General features: G+C 39.4%; 1 protein-coding gene across 1 annotated transcript in view; it reads right to left on the reverse strand.

Annotated features, from left to right (window-relative positions):
* The window catches only part of LOC142931820 (VPS10 domain-containing receptor SorCS1-like), a 41,080-nt gene extending 25,198 nt beyond the window's left edge, over nt 1-15,882 (reverse strand). The window contains exons 1-4 of the mRNA XM_076075935.1: nt 15,160-15,882; nt 3,480-3,547; nt 883-982; nt 501-659 (exon numbers count right to left, since the gene is read on the reverse strand). Of these exons, the coding sequence (XP_075932050.1) occupies nt 501-659; nt 883-982; nt 3,480-3,547; nt 15,160-15,882 (1,050 nt within the window). The remainder of the gene's footprint in view (nt 1-500; nt 660-882; nt 983-3,479; nt 3,548-15,159) is intronic.
* Nucleotides 15,883-22,889: the final 7,007 nt, after the last annotated feature.

Below are 22,889 nucleotides of genomic sequence, written 5' to 3' on the forward strand. Positions count from 1 at the left end.
GTGTGTGTGTTTGTGGATTGTTTGGCTGCGTCTTTCTTGTTATCTTTCCCCTGAGCTGTCTGGGGCATATCCATTCAGAGTTAGAGTCTGCAGCCAGACTTTATGACTTGTTTAGGGCAGCAGGTGATCAGATGCCTCTGTTTTGGAAACTGCAGCCTTGGCTTAAGTGGCACATTTCTGCTCACGAAGACCATGTCCTGAAAGCTAGCCGCTATTATCAAAGTAAATGCTTTTGACCGTTACAACAACCTATCTCTTGTATCATTGTATAGTGATATTCATTTTGCTGTGACCCAACCGGCTTGAGGTTCATAATCGGACAGAACAACAATCTGACAGAACAACAATCCGAGCTCACATGTGCATGATAAGCATCAAGTGAACCCTCCACAACAGCCCTTATTCAGCAGCCAGGGATTTATTTTTTTTTTTTTTTGTCCTCTGTCACATTTTCAGTTTTTATTCCAGCTATTTCATGCCACCTGACAGCTACACGTTACCTTTTGGTCGTGGCTGTAAGCCAGGATCCAGTCCTCCTGCTCGGGGTGAAAAAGCAGGCTGAGGATATCAAAGGCTAAGCTGTGTTTCTGATAGGTCGCCCCCTCGTCAAGGCTAATGAGCAGGCTGCTCTCCACCTCCGGGTCGGTAAGCAACATGATCTGAGACGAGACAAGAAAAGAGATGGGGGAGTCAGCGGCCCACCTTGATAGCATCCATTCCACAGGGCCTATGTGTATTTGTGTACTTGTGATGCCTGGTGCAAATGTCTGTAGGGCTGCTATGTAGTGACAATGCGAAAAACTCTGCAACACAGCAACAATTGACCTAATCATTCAATATAGGAAGGCAGGATTTTTCTATAAGATGCATGTGGAAACGTACCTTCCTTTTGTTGTTCGGACTCACGTACAAGTAGCTCAGGATGTTTTTTGGCCCGACTTTCTCATTAAGCTTCTCGTATGTGGTCCCATAATCAGTTGACCTAAAATTCGATTATAAGGATAAAATTATATACTATATATGGAGAAACGCATACTAGTTAAGATGCTGATGGTATTATTAAGCATATCAGGCAAGCAGAAAATTGAAACCGCAGAAATCAGGAAGCAATTTGCAAGATGAATGAAGATTCTTCTAATTATCAACACAAACAAGAATATCCTGTGTTGCAGGGGGATGAGGTATTACTATCATTATTATTATTGATGCTTTGGGGTAAAAATGTAATTTCATGTTTGTGATTTTCATCTTTTAAAATTCACATGGAGGACATATTTTGCCTGTTGGCTGAAAAAAAGCTTTGATTGTTTTTGAAAACAGAAATATACAAAACTATATGAATTGCCCTCTAAGCACTGCTTTGTCGACTTCATTATCGATGTCTTCATATGAATTGTCAGCTAAATACATGCTGCTCTCAGATGCTTTGGGACATTTCAGAAACAAGCAGCCTTAAAATGTTTTCTGCATAACATTAAATAAATAAATCTGTTTTGTGGATTTGTGGATTTTTATATTTTATAAGATATTTAGTTTTGAGTGTGGGCATTTGGGAAATATGACCTTTTGAGTTAATATAGCAAACTTGTCACCAAACACTTGCTTATTTACACATCCTGCAGTAATGGAGCAACATTATCATTCGTTTAGAGTCATGTCATGAATGCAAGTGCAATATTTTCTCCTTTGGCTCTGTTTTTGGTCTCTACCAACTCCTGAGGGAAATATCTGGCTCTTTAGCTGCTAAATGCTCCATATGTCCAACAGCTAGTTGCTAACTGTCTCTGTCTGCCGTTTGGTGCTAAACAGATGAGTGAGCTTAAGAGTTTTTTCACTGAAAGCAGCTGCCTACTGCGGCGGGAAATGACGCTATGAGAGCCGTGGGAGTAAAACAAAGCTTGACAATAAGGTACAACTAGTATCATATTGTTGTTTGATACATTGTTATTGTAAGAAATATTCATTATAGCTGATTTAATGAAGGTGACAAAATATGAGAATGACCAAAATATATATATATTTTTTAATGTGTTATATGGGCAATGCATAAATCAGTGGTTCCCAAAGTGGGGGTCGCGACCCCTAGGGGGGGCGCGGTGGTACTACAGGGGGGTCGCGGCTTCATCACCAACCCACACACACAGACGCACACATACACCGGTAAAACAATATAAAATAACCGACGTGACATGCACTGTGTTCCAACCACGCCACCAGAGCGGCTCATGTCACAGACCGACTGTGGCAAAACCAGCGAGAGCGAGAGCGAGCGCGCGCGAGCGAGAGAGCGAGCGCGCGCCCGAGCGAGAGAGCGCGAACGAGCGAGGGAGAGAGAGAGTGAGGGAGCGCGAACGAGAGAGAGACACACAGCGACACAGAGCGAGAAAGATACGGAGCGACAGAGAAAGATAAAGATTGGAGTGGAGAAAGACTACCCACTACTAGGCCAAAGAGCTATGGGCATACTGTTGCCTTTTGCCACATCCTATTTATATGAAACAGGGTTTTCTGCAGTTGCTGCAATGAAGACCAAATACAGATCAAAGTTGAACATTGAGAATGAACTGAGAGTAGCTATCTCCAACCAGCAACCCCGCTTTGACAAAATCTGTAAAGCAAAGCAAGCCCACACCAGTCACTGATTGATATATATGAATAGGAATATACATAGGAATATGATCACAAAATAATATGGTCCATGTAGACCTGCACACCTTGTTCATGATTGTGTTATTTTATTGTTTGAGAAAACCTGCTGTTCAATGTGAGGAAATACAGTATATGTTGTTTGCACTTTGTTTGAAATTAAGTTAATTGTATTTACAAATTATTTTATATATTTTTTATTTTATATATATTTTATTATTGCTATTTTTTTTCCCAGTTAAACAAACTGAAGAATAAACTGTGAAGTGATATGTACTTATTTTAGAAAGAAATAAAAATATTTTATACAGTTCATGCATTATAATGCAATTCATTAAAAACCAAGAAAAATTTGGGGTCGGGTTGCGGGGGGGGGGGGGGGGGGGTTCGTCCAATGTTCCTATATCATCAAAGGGGGTCTTGACAGAAAAAGTTTGGGAACCACTGGCATAAATGAATAAATACATATAAATATATATATATATATATTCCTTTTGTTTGCCAAAACATCAGTGACAGACAAAAAATGTATATACGGTTATCCTTCACGCAGTAATGACATTAAATTGGTGTTTAATTAGACAACTGTAAGGTTTTAACTATGTGAGAATTATATTAAATAAACTGTAAAACTTAAAAAAATAACTGTAAAACTAAAATAACAGAAATCCAAATCAAATTCTTTGTAATTTAGTGATGTGTTATAAGCATCAATCACATACAAATCATAAAAAAGCATTGTATTTAACCGTGTTTTACAAGTCTCTGAGAACAAACAGATTTCTAAAACAATCAGTTTGAAATCATGTGTGTAACCAGACAGAAGATCTTACCTCCATAAAGAACTCTCTGTTACTCTGCCAGAGTTGAAGTCATAGTACTTTGTCAACATGAGGATCACCTACGAAACAGATCAAACAGATTAATAGCTTCGGAGGAGTAGTATCATCAGTTTGGTGAACAGCAAAGCAATCCATCCATGCACATGTCTTTTAAGCTCCATGACAGACACAGCTTTATTAAAAACAAAACAAAACTGTGATGGCATGTCAACCCGTTCCTTTTTTTGTCGTAATGCTATAAACTTTTGTGTATATTCTCTGAGGAAAAGCTGACCACATATGCATGCTATAATGGTTTCTAGGACCCGGTAGACCAGAAAATGCTACCACTGGTAAACTATGACTAAATTAATAAATAATACTGTGCATTGCAGGCACAGATGGAGACAGGCCTCGTAAATATCATGGACATGTTCTTTGAAGAGGATCATAAAAAGTGTCATAGTGGTATGTGGTTTACAATAAACAGGCCTTTACTTAATAAACATAAAGAGCTGTAGATGTCTTGTACATTACCCCAGATATTAATGAATGGCTCACTGTGGACATTTCTATTTGCCTGGGTGTTTGTATATACAAGTAACTACTGATGCATAAAGACATGATTATGTACATTTTAACCAGAATTTTACTTTAATTTCCTTTTCCAGTGAGGCAACAATATGAGGAAAAACTTATTATAATAAGAACTTCCATCCAAAGAATGCATTATTTCCACAATGGTCACAAAATCTCAACAGTCTGCCACACAAAAACAGTTGTTCGCATTGTGCCCTTCACCCTCAACTCAAATATGTAGTGCAGGGCCCCGCCTGCACTGTGCAATCGTAAAATCTGCAGATCATATTGCTCTCTAGGGGAGACTCTCTGGGCATCTTTTCATGGCTATCCTCTAATTATCGAGTGTTATGAGTGCTTGGGGTAACATTCTGTATAACGAGTGAGAACTCCATCATGTAAACAAGAAATTTGAACTTTTTAAAACCCTGCTTGCACAGTTTGTGGAAATTCCAAATAGCCCGTCATTTTCTTGGCTTTCTTTCATATTAAACAGGTCAATCATCCTCATCTCTGCTAAATAAAAGCCCGCCCCTTCTTGAAACTGACAGACACACAGTGTGCACACATGAGGCCCATCCACGTCCCTTATGTACAGTCGACTCCAGCATTTAGCAGGAAATCAATTTTTAAAGCTAAATTGGTCAATACCATCTGTTTGCCAACATATTTTACTGGCGCAACACCACAAAACACAGTAACAGTATCTCTGATTTATGAATACAAAACAATATTATACAAGTGCTCCATCCTAAATATGGGCTACTCACTATCCAAATCTCTTATATGATATTCTTAATTCTTGTATCAATAAACAGAATCACCAATGAAATCGAATTAAGTATCCTCACATCTCTTGCTGGTATACATACAGAAACTCCTGTTATGTTATCATGTTTCTCAATTTCCCAGATCCTAAAACAACTTCTTTAAATGTCTTGTTTAGTCTGATCAAACGTCCAATAAACAAAATAACGATTACATTACATATTAAAACACAGAAAAGCAGCAAATCCTCACAAATGCGAAGCTGGAAACAGATGTTTTCTATTATTCCTTTAGAAATTACTTAAACGATTAAACAACTAGAATAATTATCTGTTGATCATATTGATGAATCTACTACTCATTTCCGCTCTAACATTATGAAAAATAGGAAAACTCTGACTCTGCAATTACTTTGTGCTGAAATCTTTTATATGACCGTGAGTTCAGAGATAATCCATGTAGCTTGTTATAACTATGGTACCAAGTGTCCAGACTGGGTTGCAGAGATTTATGATCTTCCAATAAAATGGCCTTTATACCTTCCAAAAGTCATACCCTCATGGACACTGTCATACGCAATAAAACAACCAGCAGCAGCAGTCTGAAAATTAGGACAAAATATATGCTCCATTCTGTATGGCGATTAACTTTATGCATTTGCTTGGGAAGGATCCAGGATTACAGTCAGATATAATTTGCATCCAACTAAGGTGGCTAGAAAAGTTCCCTGTGTTCTAAGGGATGTTGAAAGGTAAAGTCCCATGGCTGCAGTTAACCCATCAATACGGTGATAAAATATTCACTTTGTAGATATTTCTATGTGAAACAGGTGTTTGAAGTTCATGTCACATAAGCCATTCAATTACTATTTGAAATCACTGGACGAAGGCTACTTCTTTTAATGCTTACACCATACACCGGATGATGGCAGAATTTACCCTCTGGATTTCAATAATGCCATATATATTAGCATATCTTTTCCCTTTGAATTTCAACAAAGGTGTCCCATTTGATGCCAGCTACCATGTAGTGCATAGCCCATTAGACTGCAGTGGCACCAACATATCTTCAAACTGGATTACATGACATCCAAGAGCAAGCAAATTGATTTTTCAACCTCTAATCCTTTGTAAATCTTAAACCTTGGAGGTAAATGGACTGGGATGAATTTGATCATTATGTCAGAATGAATGGAGGCTTAATGGTGACTTAAAGGGCTTAGGGTGTAGAGATTACGGTATGAGAAATGAAGGTGTTGTATAAAGAGGAGAGGGGATGGGTTATCGAGAAAGCAGAAGAGGGGGATTCTGTTATTGAAAGGTGAACACCTGAGACAAATGACAGGAGCGACAGAATACGCATTACGATTTATTCCCAGTCTCACCAGCCCGTTGATCCAGCTTCATCAGCTGTTGGAATTAAGTTGCCTCATCAATAAAACTGTCATCATATTTAGCCACTGCAATTAAACAGATGGATGATTCCATAAAAGCAATTGTTTCAGGAGTTACTGACTGGAATATTAATAATAAAGACAGATATGACATATCAAAAGCTGTCACATGTCTGAGGTATTACCCTGTCCAATCCATGATGGGATTAGCTCCAATATGGGATAAACCGGTATATACAGTATAAATGAATGAATGCAATATAACTCTCTTTTATTGTCTAGTTTAGACAGAGTCAGTCATAAATGAAAAATAACTAGGAATAAATAAATAAATGTAATAAACTGTAGCCAAAATGTAATAAAATAATATTACAGTACAAAACATTCGTGCAAAATCTAATAAAATAGATTTTAGCCGTTTTAAACATAAAGATTTTAAATCAACATGTTCATAGGAGAGAGAAGATTTTGTCTAATGCTGGTATTCAAAATTGTGATAACTGGTGACAAAGAATGTCACAACTAAGACAAATTGAAGGAAAAAGGGTGAGAACACCTGCCTACAAGATATTAACGCCACAGAAGTGTTAACAATGTGACAACAAACGCTTTTCAAAGAATAAAAAAAAAAAATACTTTAACGAGCAAATTCAAAGACCCCAGGGGCCGGTATAGCTTTAAGTATGGGACTTCACTTGATGAAATCACCACTTTAAACAGCACCATTTAATGCCTTTAATAAAGAAAGAATTGTCTATTTCTATTACATTGTTTATGGCCCTGCAACTCACTCCGCAGCAACAAAAGCCTGCGGGAAAGCACATCCTCAAATACCTCAATACCACCTGAGACATGTAACGTACAGAGGCTTTTGTCTGCCACTTCAAATTATATCACTTCATTAACAAAGGCAACATTTCCTCGTAGACCAGATGTTGTGCTGAAGCTAGATTGTTTGAAGTCAGAGCTGTTGGCTCTCATATGGATAGCAGGTCACTGCAATCATGAATTATAAAGTGACTTCACAATATCACTTTGCACACAAAAAACGATGGGCTTCCTAATAAAACCAGATACACAAACACAAAGAGAAGTGAAATCACAGTGAATTATTTAACATCTTCTGTCCTTGCATTAAGGACTTGAAGGGTATTAATATGACTGGATGTTTTTAAAACATGTCATTCATGAGTGATACAGTTCAGCCATAATGTGACTGATGGCAACATACTGTTACCTTGACAGAGGGTAATACCATTGATCTGTGGACATCAAATAACGGGCCTTTTAAATTGAAAGAGAACAGATACTCCATGTTACAGCTATGGCTTTCAAGCAGAACAGAAAGTGTCTGACTCGTGTCGAGACAACAGCCCTGCGTGGGAAGTAGCAGCTTGGTTGACAAGTCATCTGAAACGGCTTTCCTTCTGGCTTCTACTCTCGCTCGCATCATTTGCTTCTTCGCCAGAAATGAAAGTCAAGGCTAGTTCAGCAGCTAGGCTACGGCAGCCTGCTGTGCTTCAGTGTGCACGGAAGGGGTCTGATCAATGCAGGCAAGATTAGAAAGCAAGAGGGTAGCTTTTTTTCCCCAACCCAACCAAAAAGTTTGCGTTTTTTCCAAAACTACTTTTAACTCTACAGCACTCCATTTAAAAGTGCTGAGTGCAATGGTATAAGATTAGTTGCATGTTGACAAACTAAAAGCTCCCTGGACTCTTTAATAAATTGCATTTTCTCGGACATAAATAAAAGTAAAACAGCTGATTAGATAAATATGCTGGGGAAGAATTTCTCTTACCCATATGCCTCCTTTATAGGCTCACCAACAGTGTTTGAAACTTCCTGCTTTTGCATCACTATAAATCCAAAAAGGAAACTTCAGCATGTAAATCAAAGTTAGGGTTTTGAATATGAGGCTTTTCTTGCAGCAGCCAGATGGTGTAACTCATACGGTATGAATGAGTAATGCAGGTGGCCACTGTAAAATGAAAGAGCTCTGAAACTCAAAATGAGGTGGTGACTGAGCAATGGCCAAAAGCAGTATATCGACAACAACAACAGCAACCAACGAGTGTTTCTGATTCACGGATGGAGCACTGAGGCTCTGACTGTTTTGGTTTTAATTTAAACACACCGACAATGCGTTATACTTATGGTGCCAAAAATGTGAATGTATTGTTGTGTAAGTGCAGTAAAATGTTAAATGTATCAGTGCTGTGTTGGTGAATAAAGGAAATGTACAAAGTAGGTTGGGTTGACTGCACTCTGAAGTTATTCTTTAAATTATCATGGAACATATTTCAACACGATTAAACTGCTTTCTTTAAACATGAAGCAATTCTGTTGGTCCAACTAAATTTGCTAGGGTTGGATCATGAAAAACAACGCTTTCAATGAACTTAATGAAATCATGGAAAGTATTTCCACATGATTAAACTACTTTCGTTAAGTATTAGGCTTTTCTATTGGTCCAACTTAATTTACTACTGTAATTTTACTAATGTAAAATGAGTTCCACCAACCGTACTAAGTTAAGTTGGACCCAACCCAAGTAAATAAGTTGAACCAACCCTAGTAAATTAAGTTGGACCAACATTGTTGTGTGGAAATACTTTCCATGATTTTATTAAGTTCGTTGAAAGCGTTGTTTTTTTGAGGTCAGCCAAGGTATTGAAAGTAAAATTTGAAAAAATAAAGCTGTAACTTTAATTTGGAAAATTCGACAAAAGGGGTATGCACAATATAAGTTTGATTTAAGCAAACACAAAGAAGTACAAACACAATGACAACATAAATAAGCAAGAGGTAAGAACTAATCATGCATTGTCACAGCCAAATTAACTTTATCCTGGTCTTTTTTTGGGGAATTCTGCTCTATTAGAAAACGCAGCAGAGAAGAGACTAAGGGGGGGGGGGACCCATCCATTGAGTCATTCTGCACATTGACTGCAGAATATACTGTGGATACAGTAATTACACTTGCAAGTAATTACACTTTTGTTGCTTTTGTTAGCCATTGACAGAATTAATGTAAATCCTTGTACTTAACCTCTCTACCACTCCTTACCATATAATCATTGTTTGCCTTTTTCAGGGGGGGCAGGGGATCTTTAAGGGAGATAGCTCAACAGTCTATGCTGGTGTCATCTGAAAGACGTTAACCTGAAGATTATGCAGCCAGCACTGTGCCTTAAGTTGTTGTAGCCATAAACCAAAACAGTTATCAATTAACTAGTTTTAATAAATTGTGAAAGTGTAAAAGGGCTAAGAATACAGTGAAAATTCCACTGCTCACTTATGTCGAATAACCTTATGCAGCAATGTTAAGGTTGATACCATTTGTTACACAGCTTTGGTGCTAGATCTAACAATTTTTTGCCACTTGAGAATCAATACAAATTATCGAAAATCCCTCAAAGATAGCACATTAAGGCATCAAGACCTCAAGGAACACCATAGAAAAGTAATGATGTGATTTGGTACCTAAAACTTTTGACATTTGGAGATTTTTGCAAGAATTGCATTTATCGACAATTGGATATTGAGCGCTTCTGGAAACTGAGAACCCTCCTTATTGTCCCTATACCTACGAAGCCATACATCCTCTGAATGCTCAAGGACGTAGAGTTTTATACAGTAACGTCAAGTTTCAAAAGCTTGTCTCACTATGTGAAATGGCTACTTTGGGGACTAACATCATTACATTAATGTAATTGGCTCACTGGATCCGCAAGAGTCTCAGCTTTCCAGTCGTAAAGTCGGCCGAGGACAGTGGTGTTCGCAAGGAGTGGAAGAGCAAACTTAAATGTCCCTGGATGATTACAGCAGTTAAATCATGACATTTGTCTTTTAGCCTTTTTCCACCGAAATTAGCATCAATAGACTCCTTCCCATTCCCAACGATCAGCGAGATAAAATTAATGTTTCTGTCAATGGAGTCTTTGAGGAGAGCATATAACAGCTATTTATTTTCCCATTTAACTCGGTATATAAAGGGGTTTATTTCGACCAAACCAGAGTTGATGATTGTTAGAACTGTGGAAAGATGGTTTTAATGAGTTTCATTGTTTCTGTCGAGTTTCAATGAAGACTGTTTTGATGATCAGCGACGCACAGTAACTGTTGTCTGACTGAGTCTGGTGGCTTTGAGGAAAGACTATTAATTGTAATAATTGTCCAGATCTCTTTTGATTTCGTTTTTTATTATATTCACTTCAATGCGTGTCACACAGCATCGCACCGGAAAAGGGCCGAAAATAAGTGTGTCCACTCGCACGTCATGTTTCCATCACTGCCGATCGGAGCTGGAGCCGATTGATACCCGTCACTCCTGCAAAGAAGGTTTTGAGTACACAAAAGTGGCGATTCAGCAGAGAAAGATTATGAGGCTCCCTTTTGCCAAGAAATGAAAATTCACTCAGACTAAATGCCCTAACTACTGAAAAGCAAGCTGAAGCTCAAGGCTGAGATGTAGTGAGATGTAGACACAGGCTTTCCATCAACAACCTGATTAATTTAGGACATAAACTCCCAAGAAATGTCCTGGATGTTGTAGGGATCTCTATCGCCCCCCCCCCCCCCCCCCCCCCCCACACACACACACACACGGAAGAAGAAGAAAAGGTAGAGGAGGATGGTGTACACTTCAAACCAACAACTTCATGCTTCTGAACACAATCAGGACACAAGCACCTTTTTATTTGTTAATCTATCACCTGCAATATAATAAATAATAAAGTGTGCTGCCTGTATCGCTTCTGTGGAGAATCTTAAGTAATTAACATTAAACGTGGCATTTAAAACAGCTGGGTAGAGTGGAAACAAAATAGGACAGATGTGTTCAAGGTCGTGAGGGACTGGAGCCTATCCCAGCATGCACTGGGCATTACCCAGGACAGTTTGACAATCTCACAAAGCTAACACAGAATGACAAACACATTCACACATTTAGACTTTCTGATTCACTTTCCTTGCATGTGGCTGGACTGTGAGAGGGAACTAAAGCACCTGAATAAAAGTACATTTCTGCCAGATTGGTTGCTGTTAGATGTTCAGTTTGAAGGGGATCACAGCGCCTGATGAAAAGTATAATATGTAGTCACATTAACGGTTGCTCTTTGTAAACACAGCATTCAATTTGGCATTTGAACAGATCAATACAGATTGAACGTTTGCATTTTAGCTCAAATCTTACTATTTAAAACAAAAAGTAAATCAAAAGTACACGCACAAGAGTAATGCGCCTGCATGTGCAGGAGTGTTTTGAATAGAAAGGTGGTCGCAAAGACGTGTGCGTTTGGGAAGTACTGAGCATATGACTCCATGAATGAGAATTGGAGAATACGGCATGAGTTGTGAGAGAGTTTGTGAACTGATGTTTTGAGATTGCTTTGCTGTTGTGAAAAGCAGCCCCCATATACTTCAATGCATCAAGACATTTGTCAGTTTTTGGATTCTCTGTTTACCGTGGAGCCATGCAAGAAAAACTAAAATCCAAGGTAACGTGGGGGGAGTACCTGATATACAAATTATCATTTGGGGGGTGAAGTATTCCTTTAAGCCCTCACATTTCCTGTAGTAAAACATTTTTTTCCCTGACTGCTAATAAAGTCCCAATAGATCTTTGATAAACATCCTCTGCAACACAGGTTGATTGAAATTTTGCATCTACCGCACTGGCTCCTGTAGGAAAACCGTTCAAGGCTATAGCAGCATGGATGCCACAATAGGGTTCTGAATTAAGCAAATACATCTTCTCAGTAATAAAGTAGGCTTACTATATTATATATTTTTATTACAATTTGTTTCATTATAATAAAATCCTTGCTTGATTGCTCAAATGATAACTAATCAATTAATTAATTGCTAATAATTTAATTCAATTGGTCAAATGATGTGAGAGTTCTTTTGGTATTAACATGTTGCATGTGACAGACCCAGCCCAGGTTGTGTCACTCATTCATTAGCATACATTCAGGTCTGTTTTCTTATCCAAGTTGCCATCTTTGTTTTGAATGGAAAACAGAGGCGCAACTTGGGAAACAAGTGTAAAAGACCTCTATGACCCGAAGTATACTTGAAAGCACAAATCTGGGCTCGTGACTGACAATAACCACATGAGTCAGTGTGGTAGCAGCAATGGACTGATCGCATTTTCCTTTGTTTTCATTTGAATTAAAATGCCGAAATGACACTGCACCTTATCAAACAGTGATAATTGGAGAAATTATAAAACAACAGTAACATCCAAGAATCATTTTTTGTCATTTGCCACTGAAGGCCTACAAAAAATAATATCTGGAATTTGACAGGAAAACTAAATATCACAGTCAATAACAAGCTCAGACATTGTGTCTCACAAACTGTATGCACTAAACCAAATACAAAATTTCACAATTTGAAAGTTGCAACAAATACATTACAGAAGGCTGCACTATATAGGTAACTATCAGCTGTCTGAATATTTGAGTTCAAGTGTGAAAACTTGATTTCCTGTAGAAAACGTGAGAAGTGCCTGAGGTGTCAAAACATGGCAGCACTTTCCCACACAAACTGAGTCACATTAACAAGCCGAAGGGGATATTACGTATATGAACACTGCAAGCTTTCACCAGCCCCTTTACACTTTCTTTGTATTTGTTGGCCAATGTACTCACATTTCACAAATTGTCTCCCTCTCTTTATTCGGCATATAAGATAAGGTTGCTTATTGATGTCTGACTAGCTGCCAAACCTCTTACAATTCTTCTCATACATTCGGGAAGCTGATTGCAGCAATTATGACTGATCTCTATCAGTTGATAAGTTTAAAAAAACAACGTTGAATTTGAAAAAGGGACATTGGCCACTTTTGAAACAGATTATTAAACCGATTTCTAAAGAGAACACCAATCTGTGAGCTTTCTTGGCGACCTCCTGGCCTGCACCTACAGAGAGAGTAAGGGTGGGGCATGTCGCAGACGTGGGAACACACACACACACACACACACACACACACACACATTATAACACAGTAAGCGGGATGAGATTCTGTGTCATTAGGGTGAGATAGCATGTTAATTAGTACAATTAAGAGGTGCTGCTAGGCAAATGTTGCTACCTTTGGACAGAGTGAGGCTAGCTGTTTCCCCCATGCTTCCAGTCATAATGCTCAGCAAATCAGCTGCTAGCTGTAGCTTTATTTTCATATTTACTCACATGAGAGGCAAAAAAAGCGAATAAGTGTATGTCTCCAAATGTTAAACTGTTCCTTTAAAAAAAAAGTAACATGAATTAGAATGTTGGGGTTCATTTTGGTGTTTGTTATTTTTTCTTTTTACCATTTATTTGCATCTGTTTTACAAATGAACAGTCAACTTTGATATAGTTATAAAGCATTAAGACAAATGTTTTAAAACATTTCCGGTTCAGTTGTAGTGGGCTGCACTAGATGCATTTGTTGTGAAATGGGTTGGTCTTGCTGACTATGTTCTAAATCATTAATACATGACTGGGACTTGGCCTCATGCTCTTCTCAGTCTACACACTGCCCTTAGATGATGTCATCGTATCGTCAATTTCCACAGCTACGCCGATGGCACACATACACATACACATCTGCAGAGCCAAATGATAGAACTGGCTCAAAGCATGTCTGCATTTAATAAATAGATGAGTTATAAGTACCTAAAACTCAATGAAAGACACGCAGGACATAAATACTTGTGCTAAGCCCTGAGGGCAAAGGAGATGCACCGTGCAAGAATCCTGGATATCTGGTTCCCCACATCAAGCATCGGCTCGCTGCCTTTTAGTATTAAATCACACCTCTAAATCAGCTTCTTTCATCTCAGAAAAATTGCCACGGTGCAATTTAAGCCAGCAAGATGTCAAAAAGCTAATTCATGTCTACATCTCAAGCAGGCGAGAGTACAACACATTTCACTGGTCTTACTGAAAAGTCGATTTAAGGACTACAAATAATTCAAACTCTGCTGCTTGACACCTGATCAAAACAAGAAAAGAGAGCATGTGAGCGTGATTTTGGGTGAACTGAGCATGGCTCCAGCTATCTTTCAGAATTGAAAGTCCCTTTGCTTGTAGACATACATATAGTAAAGCTCTTGGCTTACATCGAAGACTCCTTCTTGTTCTTCCTATTCACTCACATCCTTTCAATGTGGTTTGTTAGACTTCCACAACCAAATATAAGACAATAGGACATTACCTATACTGGGTTATAACATCTATTTTGTTAGCTTTCCATTTTTGTCTTTTATCTCTCTTTGTATCTATATTTCTCCATCCATCCATCCATCAACAACAATATTACTAAGATGCTATTTTAAACCTCTTGCTCCAGATTTATCTTTGTTGTACAGAGCACTTCAAGTTACATTCTTTGTGTAAATGTGTTATAATTTTAATCTGTACAATGACTTACTTTTAGCTTTCAGTATCTGTGTTCAGTGAGCTGTATACTTTTTTTTATTAGCATCACGCATCTTTCTATTTTTGAGCAAGGCGGATAAGGCTCAAGCAAGAAGACAGGTGCATGGAAAGGTTTATTGATCTCATATAGGCACGACTATAGCTAAAATCAATAGAAAAAAAGCAACACAACTCTATGCAGAACATCAAAGTTGTATTATTTTTTACTTATCTTTTTCCTTTAAACTTCAGCCTACCTACCAAGTTAATTAATCAAATAACAATAGTAGATGGCATGTGTGTTTGTGTGCGTGCGAGAGAGTACGAGACAGAATGAAGCGAGGCAAGACTGATTCCCTCAAACTATGCAACGTCTCAGCAGTCGCACATTAACTCTCTATGACATCTAGTATGTTCCGTAATTCTCAGTCAATGCTACTGCTTTAAATTACTCAAATTAACATGCAACATTTGTGATTGCACGCAGACCACACTGCGTCAAAAGAGGTCCGTGCGTAAATCTTTTGCGCATCAACTACTTACGCTGCTGTTTTGTCCGGACCAGTGCACCATCGCCTGGTTATGAGCCGTGTCCCCGGTGAGTGCAAATGTCGAACTTGTGAGCTCAAACTCCTCCTGGTCCGAAAACGCAGCGTCCTCCCCGTCCTCGGGTCTGAATTCGGACCAGGTGTCTGCGCTCCTCGCACTCCGTGTTCGTCTCCAACTGTCCGTATCCGTGTCCTCGTCCAGGCCCACTGTCACATCACCCTGCGCCCCATTTTCCTCGGTGTTCTTTTTTCCATCACCGGTTCTATTTTCGGTCACGTTTCCCTCACTGGGAGCAGGGGCAGCCGCGGGTGAAGCACTTCCAGGAAACACTTTCGGGCCGGAAAGTTTTTGCTGACCGTTCAACCCGTCCTTCTGGAGCCAACTTGCGTTATTTCCCTCCAACCGTGGCTGCACTTTGGACGAACTTTCTTCGCTCGCCGTTAATTCAGCAACGTTGTGCTTTTCGTCGTCGCCGTCGGCGGGTTTGGCGCCCGGTGACCAATCCGTAAATCCGACAAAATCTTTAGTTGGTGCCTCGCCAAAATTAGTCAAATCCAGCTCCGAGAGTTCCCGGGGAACAGCTTTAATTAGCGGCAGCTGGCACGAAGGAATGCACCTTAGCTCCGCTTTTGTTCCGCCCAGGATGGAAGTTAGGGTGAAGAGCCAAATCCACTTAGAGAAAATGATAAAAAGGCAATGACCGAGGTGCGTCTCCATTCTACGTTGATTCCGACTTCAGGCGTGTTAAAAACATACCATTTTCACTCTTGAGCGTTGGTCTGTCATCACCTGGTAAAGTGGAGTCCGTGAATGCACTGTGGGGAGGTGCAGCAGCGCGCGGACAAGTGTTTCCAAGTACTGATGCAAACGATGCATCAGAGGAGGAGCTGGAGGCTGAATCCTGGACGAGAAGGGAGAGGGGCCCATACCCCCGCATCCTCATCTCAACTTGAATGAAAAAAACAGCAACTGGGCGTACTCTTAATTAAGTTGTATTTCTGTAGAGGCACATGGTCCCCTGTGGTTTTTATTCTGTTTTTGATCAGCATTGTGCCAGATACTATTCCACTGTGAAATATTTGCCTGGATCATCATCCTATAGGTAATTTTGCATTGGACTAAAACAATCTCAACGGTATTCCGATGATGGGGTCTCTGGGGAAAAGTCTAAAATACATTATTGGGTCTGCATCATGGTAGACCTTGCGTGGAACTGTTCCTGACTTGGGCTTTTCAGAAAACACGATGAGGCTTTGTATTTCCTATTAGCAAATGCCTAGGTAATCAATTAACAGGATTGCCTGTGTTCCCTGTCAATTATGCCATGCAGGTAACGACCCTGTGGTGGTCAGCCTGCATAATGGCTTGGAGAGACTAAGGCTGCACTCCTGTATTATCCATGTAGCACAGCTGAGTGGAGAGTGCATATTCCCCAAATGTTAGCCTCGGTTTTAGGGTGCCCTTTTTTCGGGTTAATGTAGGGGTGTTTGACACAAAATAATGAAAAGGATTGAAACAGAAGGTGAGTAAGCAATCATTTTCTCCATCAAACACCTCTGGTCTCTGCTGTTGTATTCAAGCACAGAGGAGTATGCAGGCGCCATGGAAATAACTGAGAACCTGTAATTGCCATGCAATGCGGACACCCTGGAATATAATGTTATATTTCTCAAAAGTTTGGGCTTTGTTCCAGTCACCTAATGGTAAACCATTAGGAGAAGTAGAGCCTGTCCAAACCCTGTGATTAGATTCTATTTCTAGGCAACATTTAGTCAATAGGATGAGGATGCTGTTGACTGGTGACTGATGCCGAAGAGACTCCCTATATTGAGCTGTGTTCTCCCCATCGCTCTGTGCTGCGACGTGATCCTGTTCAACACACGGGTCAACTGCACAGAGACGTCTTTCATTGGCAGCCATTAGTGATGCAGTGAGCAAGAGCTGTCTCAATCTGTTTCAGTTAGCCCCCACTAGACAAGGGGAAACCAGTCTATAATGCAGATTGATGGCTGACTGAGAATTTCAATCATGGGGAACATTGGCCAAAAAGCTCAAGTCTTGACTGTAATGCAAACCTAATGCACAGTCCAACTATTACAATGCGGACGGTGTCTGAAATGAAGTAATGGTTGTGTGTGTGTCACCTGTATGACTTTTTACATGTATTTTTTACTTGCCGTGGCTTTCTGTGGGATACATCTGCAATGACACTGTGGAGTGATAATAATGGATTTTTGCCCGACCTGCCTGCTGAGTTTAGACACGGATGGTTGTGCACATGCTGGGTTTGTGTGTGCCTCGTTTTTAGTACTTTGTCTTGTTTTGCTTGTAATATTTCTGTGCTAAAAATAATGTCCCAAAGATGGACGCAAACAAACGTTTAGATGGATATCAATTAACGACTGAGTATTTTCTTGATCAACCAATTCATTTTTGAAATGTCAGAAAATAATGAAAGAGGGCCATCATAATTTCCCAGGGACTACGGTGACATTTTCAAATCATTCGCTCTATCTGAAAAGCAGCCCAAAACCTGAAGATATTAGATTTCCAATGATCTAAATCAGTGAACAGCTGGAAAATGTCTAGACCAAAAGACTGTTTGGCATTCGTGCTTCAAAAGTGACCGAAACAGTGACTCAACTATCACAATGGCTGCAGACTAATCTAGTTGTAGACTTAGCGTTTAACGTCTACTTCTGCTTTTATTTAGGATGTAGATTTCACATGTTACAACTAAATCTGTTTCTATGAAAGTACAAGCAAGCTTGGAGGTGTGCTTTAAAAGTCAAACATCCAAACAGGATCTTTTTGAATTGTTCAAAGATTTTGAATTTCACTGTGCAAGGTGACACATTTCCGGACTCACGTCTTATAGCACATTTGTGTGCACAACATGGCAGCTGAGTGGAATCATTGTCTTTCGACAGACAAGATTGCTGGTTTGCCGCCTATCACACAGACTGAATACAAACTGTGTTATGCTCCCTGAGCTCATACTTCTATGGGGGAAACTTGTGAGCAGACAGTGTGGAAAGCACACAAAGGAGCGAGGCGACAGCGACCCATGTTGTTGGATTTATTCTCCCTTTTTTAATTAAACAGATTTCAGTGAAAGAAGAAAAGGGCACTGTAGAGCCCTCTCTGAAATTAGACCTTTCCCACTCTGATGTCTGGTTCACTTTCACAACTGTTCAAATGACTCTGGTGCTCATAACAGTAATATAAAAAGAGGAGCAAAGACACTCAGAACATTAGTCATGCAGAGTACATTGTCTCGCCCTTCTGCTCCAACTAAAAAGTTAACATCTGCCTGCAGTGCTGCATTGAATATAAGCAGCAATGTGTGTGTGTGTGTGTATATGACTAAAAGCCACACACAGTTGCCATAGAAAAATTACCTCTCTTTTCAGGATCCAATAATGATCTACGCCCAATCATCTTCACTCATAAAATAAATGGAAAAAAGTGTGAAACTTCTGTGCAGGTTTTTGCCTTCGTGCAGATGTGTTACAGAACCACTCGTGCTGAGATAGAAGGTGTTGAAGTAGCTAGACACCCGAGACATCCACTTCAATTAGTGCTGAACACACCTCTGGCGCACCAGGAGAGAAAATCGCCTTTTCAAATAATGATTTCAATTACATTATTGAGAGATATGGTGAGAGGCAATACGGGCAGCAGGCTAAGTGCTCTGACCCCAGTGAATGCTTTGGGTTCTATCTATTTCATACCACAAATCCTTTAAGGTTTACAGTTATATATGTTGTCATTGTAGTAAAATCGCGAAGTGATACTTTGCTACTCACAGAATTGTACAGATAGAAATATACCATATGCATTGCTTCGGTCCATTTCTGTTTATTTTATCATAGTAGACATGGCTTTAATTCATTAACCTTCAGCTCTTAAATATGTAGTCTGATCCAAAACCATCATTTATTTTTACGCAGATTTAGTAATAAGTAAGACGAATTTTCCTATTAAAGTACCTCTTCACCATTACGTTCATCTTCATTCTTCCATATTTTTTGCAGAGTTTGCCTCTGTGCAGCTCAGGACAACAGCAGCAGCAATCTATACGATCACAACTTTGCATTAATCCACATTTAAAAGAGCAAATTCTTCACACAATTCGAGAAAATATATGTTTTTTCAGTTACAGGGCTTATATTTCTACTCATGTCACTCATACCAAGAAGCCAAAATGCACTGATGTGCATTAGTGTGATAGGTCTGAGAGAATGATTGGCCTGACCTGTTTGTGATATTAGAAGAAATGAAACTATAGCCTAGGGCACCAGGAATTAACTCTTTTTTTTTTACCATGAGCAGAATAATGGTCAAATATAGCCAATTATGTATGTAGTTTTGGTCGTTTGATTTGAAATTAGTCTCAATTTTAATTTTCCATGTCATAACAGAAACTTATTTCACAACTAAATTCCATTATTTTTTTCTCTCTGTGAAACACTTCTTAAAACAGTTTAGCCACCAGGCTTGAATAAAACAAATAAAACCATGATAGATGTTTGAGCCCATCTGTACCTTCCACTAAAACGAAACATGCTATCTCTTTAATTAATATCCAGCTGGTGCACACACTTGGATTTATCTGTACTTGCAGTATGTCCCAGCCTAATATCTTTTTTTAAATAGGAAAAGGGACAATTACAGAAATTAGATGTTCTTAAAACAAAGTTTCTGTGGCCCTGTACATTAGAGTTAGATGAGATGTTAGTGCTGATAGCTTTCTCCGTGTGTTTTACAAATGTAATTGTTATTTGGTGCCTCAAATAAAAGCTAAAAAGAAGTCATTTGTGAGAAGATGCTTCTAAACTCGAGGTGAAGTTCATTTGAGGGTCGCAAATTCACATACGTTTGCAGATAATGGCCCTATTCTTATTTTTCCTTATGAAAATGGACACCGTGGGAAATGATAGTGAGGTGAATCATCCCTTTATTAGATTAGCAAATTTGATTCCTGGCGGATGCCTGCAGGTGCTCAGAGGAAGCCCTGAGAGTGCAAAATGAAAAATGACCTGTAGTTGGAGACACCCTGGATATGTAAACATTAATATCTGAGAGAAATATTGAAATATGCACAGACGGGCAAAGTTCTCCTGAAGTTGATTGTAACTAAAACTTTTAGAAGTCCATTTGAAGGCTGTGTGGTAGTGACAGAAGTCCGGGCACCCTGCTGAAGATTTCCTCATAAACGCGTCGTCTTTTTTCCTTATTGACTGTCTCACTTCAGAGATTATTACAGCAGTTTGCAACTGTAGACAGAAATCTTTGAAAAATTAAGTAATAACCACACATGTGAATATCATAAATTAACTGGAGGCAACATTTGGAAAGTGTTCTTGGGGCATAAGAGATATGCAGGAAGAACCTCTGGAAGTCAAACAATTTTTCAGCAAAGTCATCACGGGAGTTACATTATATTAACTCATCATTAGCTCACAGCAGCACAACCATGATTGTAATTATCAATTAAAGATATCCCCATTTAAACTGTCTACTCTATTTGCAAATGACAAGTCATAAAACCCAGTCTATCTATCTACCCACTCATCCATCCATAATGACCAATAAGAACTGCTGTAGTGTGGTGCTGAATACCATCTGATTTTCACTTAAAGGAATAGTCTGACATTACAACAAGTACCCCAAATTAAAAGACAATATGCCAAATATTGCCCATGCCCTCTACAGTGACACATAGAAGCGTTTTATGATCTGACGGCAACTATCGGCAGGGCGACATTTTGTCTGTGGCTTCCAACACTGTAACATGTCATGGCTACAGCAATAGAGTGCTGCAGGAATGAAACCGAACACCCAGAAATGATTTGGCACTTTGGCACGTCCGGTCCCCTCGTCTCGAAGTCAATGGGTTTGTTGAATGGGTTTTTGGTTACATGCCTGAAATAAGGTCTGTGGTAAACACAAGGATAAGAGTTTTGAACATTCTGTTCTACCGCAAAATGCGTCGGTGAATATCCCACACATGAATTTTGATTGTTTAACAAAAAAACAACACTGCAACCGGCTGCAACTTTGTATTTACTGACCAGAGAGTGTCAATGTTCTAATGTCACTCTCAGTCAGTGCTCCAAGTACTCGTACCTCTGCAGTGTATTCCTTGGCGTACAGTGACTCTTTCTTTTGCACCAGCGATTCACAATCATACGGCACAGACAGTGTAAGTGTTTTTTTCTGCACTCCTCACAGCTATATGCACATAAAAACAATGTGGAGAGGTGGGTTGAGAATGAGGGTGTTATAATTCTTCATAAAGTTTCCTGGATCTGCTCTTTTGATTTACAGAATATGATTTAACAAACATTTCCAGAAGAATGTTCAGACGAAGGCACAGTATAACATGCTGAAATATGCTGAAAAGAAATAATTAGTAATTAGAAACTAGTAGCAAGAGACTGCTGATACACACGCCAACATATAAATAAGGGGAGTACTGACACTTATTCTTTTCCCTTCAAAAAATGACACCTCAAGCACGGCTCTCAGCAAGAAAGCGAAGAAGCGTAAATTATTTCTCTAAACCTGGCTTACACACCCTTTGGTAGCAGCTTAGCTTTGGCAGCAACATGCTGTTTTCATGTTTCTCCTTGCAAAGCAGTCATCTTATAGTCCCCTTCTCCCTGAACTTAATTAGTCATGGAGAGAAACGTATGAGAAAAAGGTCATTTGTGTTGTTTAGCATATGGATAGAAACTTCAGGACACAGAACACTAGCTTCACATGATAACCAGTAACCACTAATGAGGTCAGCACAGCCTTTGCTTACTGGTCTAAAGGCCATGGCAAACTTAAAAACACTGAACTTTGCACAATAACAAGGGAGCGAGAAGGGGTTGGGAACTCCCACACGGTGCATCAGTAATTCACAAAGTGAAATATATCATCCTGCAGAAGACCCCTCTTATTTTCAGGAATGTCATTTTTTGAGTCGTATGAAGGAGCTGGAGAGAGACCCCCCTTTCCAGACATCAATTATTAACCAAAGCTTATATCACAACCTCATAGATCAAAACAGCAAGCTTGTAATATACTAGAGGGCATCTCATAAATTTAGCGCTGCCAGAGAATCACTCCTAAGACAGAAAGGTTAGGCGTTTGAAATCTGACGCAAACTCACGAGTCTTTGTAATTTCCCTGACAGGTACACGATATGGCACAGGAACACTGTAGGGTATGTGAGTCTATCTTTGTACTTCTCCATCAGAGGCAGAGGATTTTGCACCACCACAGAATAGGGTTCCTGTGAAAATGAATATTTTATGATATTGCTACCAGGCTATGATTGGTAGCATACGAGTAGATTTGCATTCCAAACTGCCTGTTGTGCAAAAAAATTCATCATTACCAACCTAAGTCTTAATGTACCCAGCAGTCCAAAAACATGTGGTATGTTGTTTTCTATTGCCCCCCCCCCCCCCCCTTGAGGTTAAAAACCACAAGGCTGGTAAAAATATTTACCCTGTAGGTTAAAAGCCCACAATCCCCTGACTCATTAGAGTCATATTTAGCACTGGGAATACAAGATTTCAGCTTATGCCCGATTTCATTCTGCTGCTCCCAGTGATGGTAAAAGGACGTTTCCCCTCCTTGTGGGTGCTTTTAATAATGATGAGATACAGTTGCCATATCACCTTTCATTGTATATTTTCAGCTGACAAAAAAAAAACTATTTTTAG

This window comes from Anarhichas minor, unplaced genomic scaffold (assembly GCF_050575085.1).
Source record: "Anarhichas minor isolate MPS153535 unplaced genomic scaffold, ASM5057508v1 ptg000054l, whole genome shotgun sequence".
In the NCBI taxonomy this organism is placed as follows: Eukaryota; Metazoa; Chordata; class Actinopteri; order Perciformes; family Anarhichadidae; genus Anarhichas; species Anarhichas minor.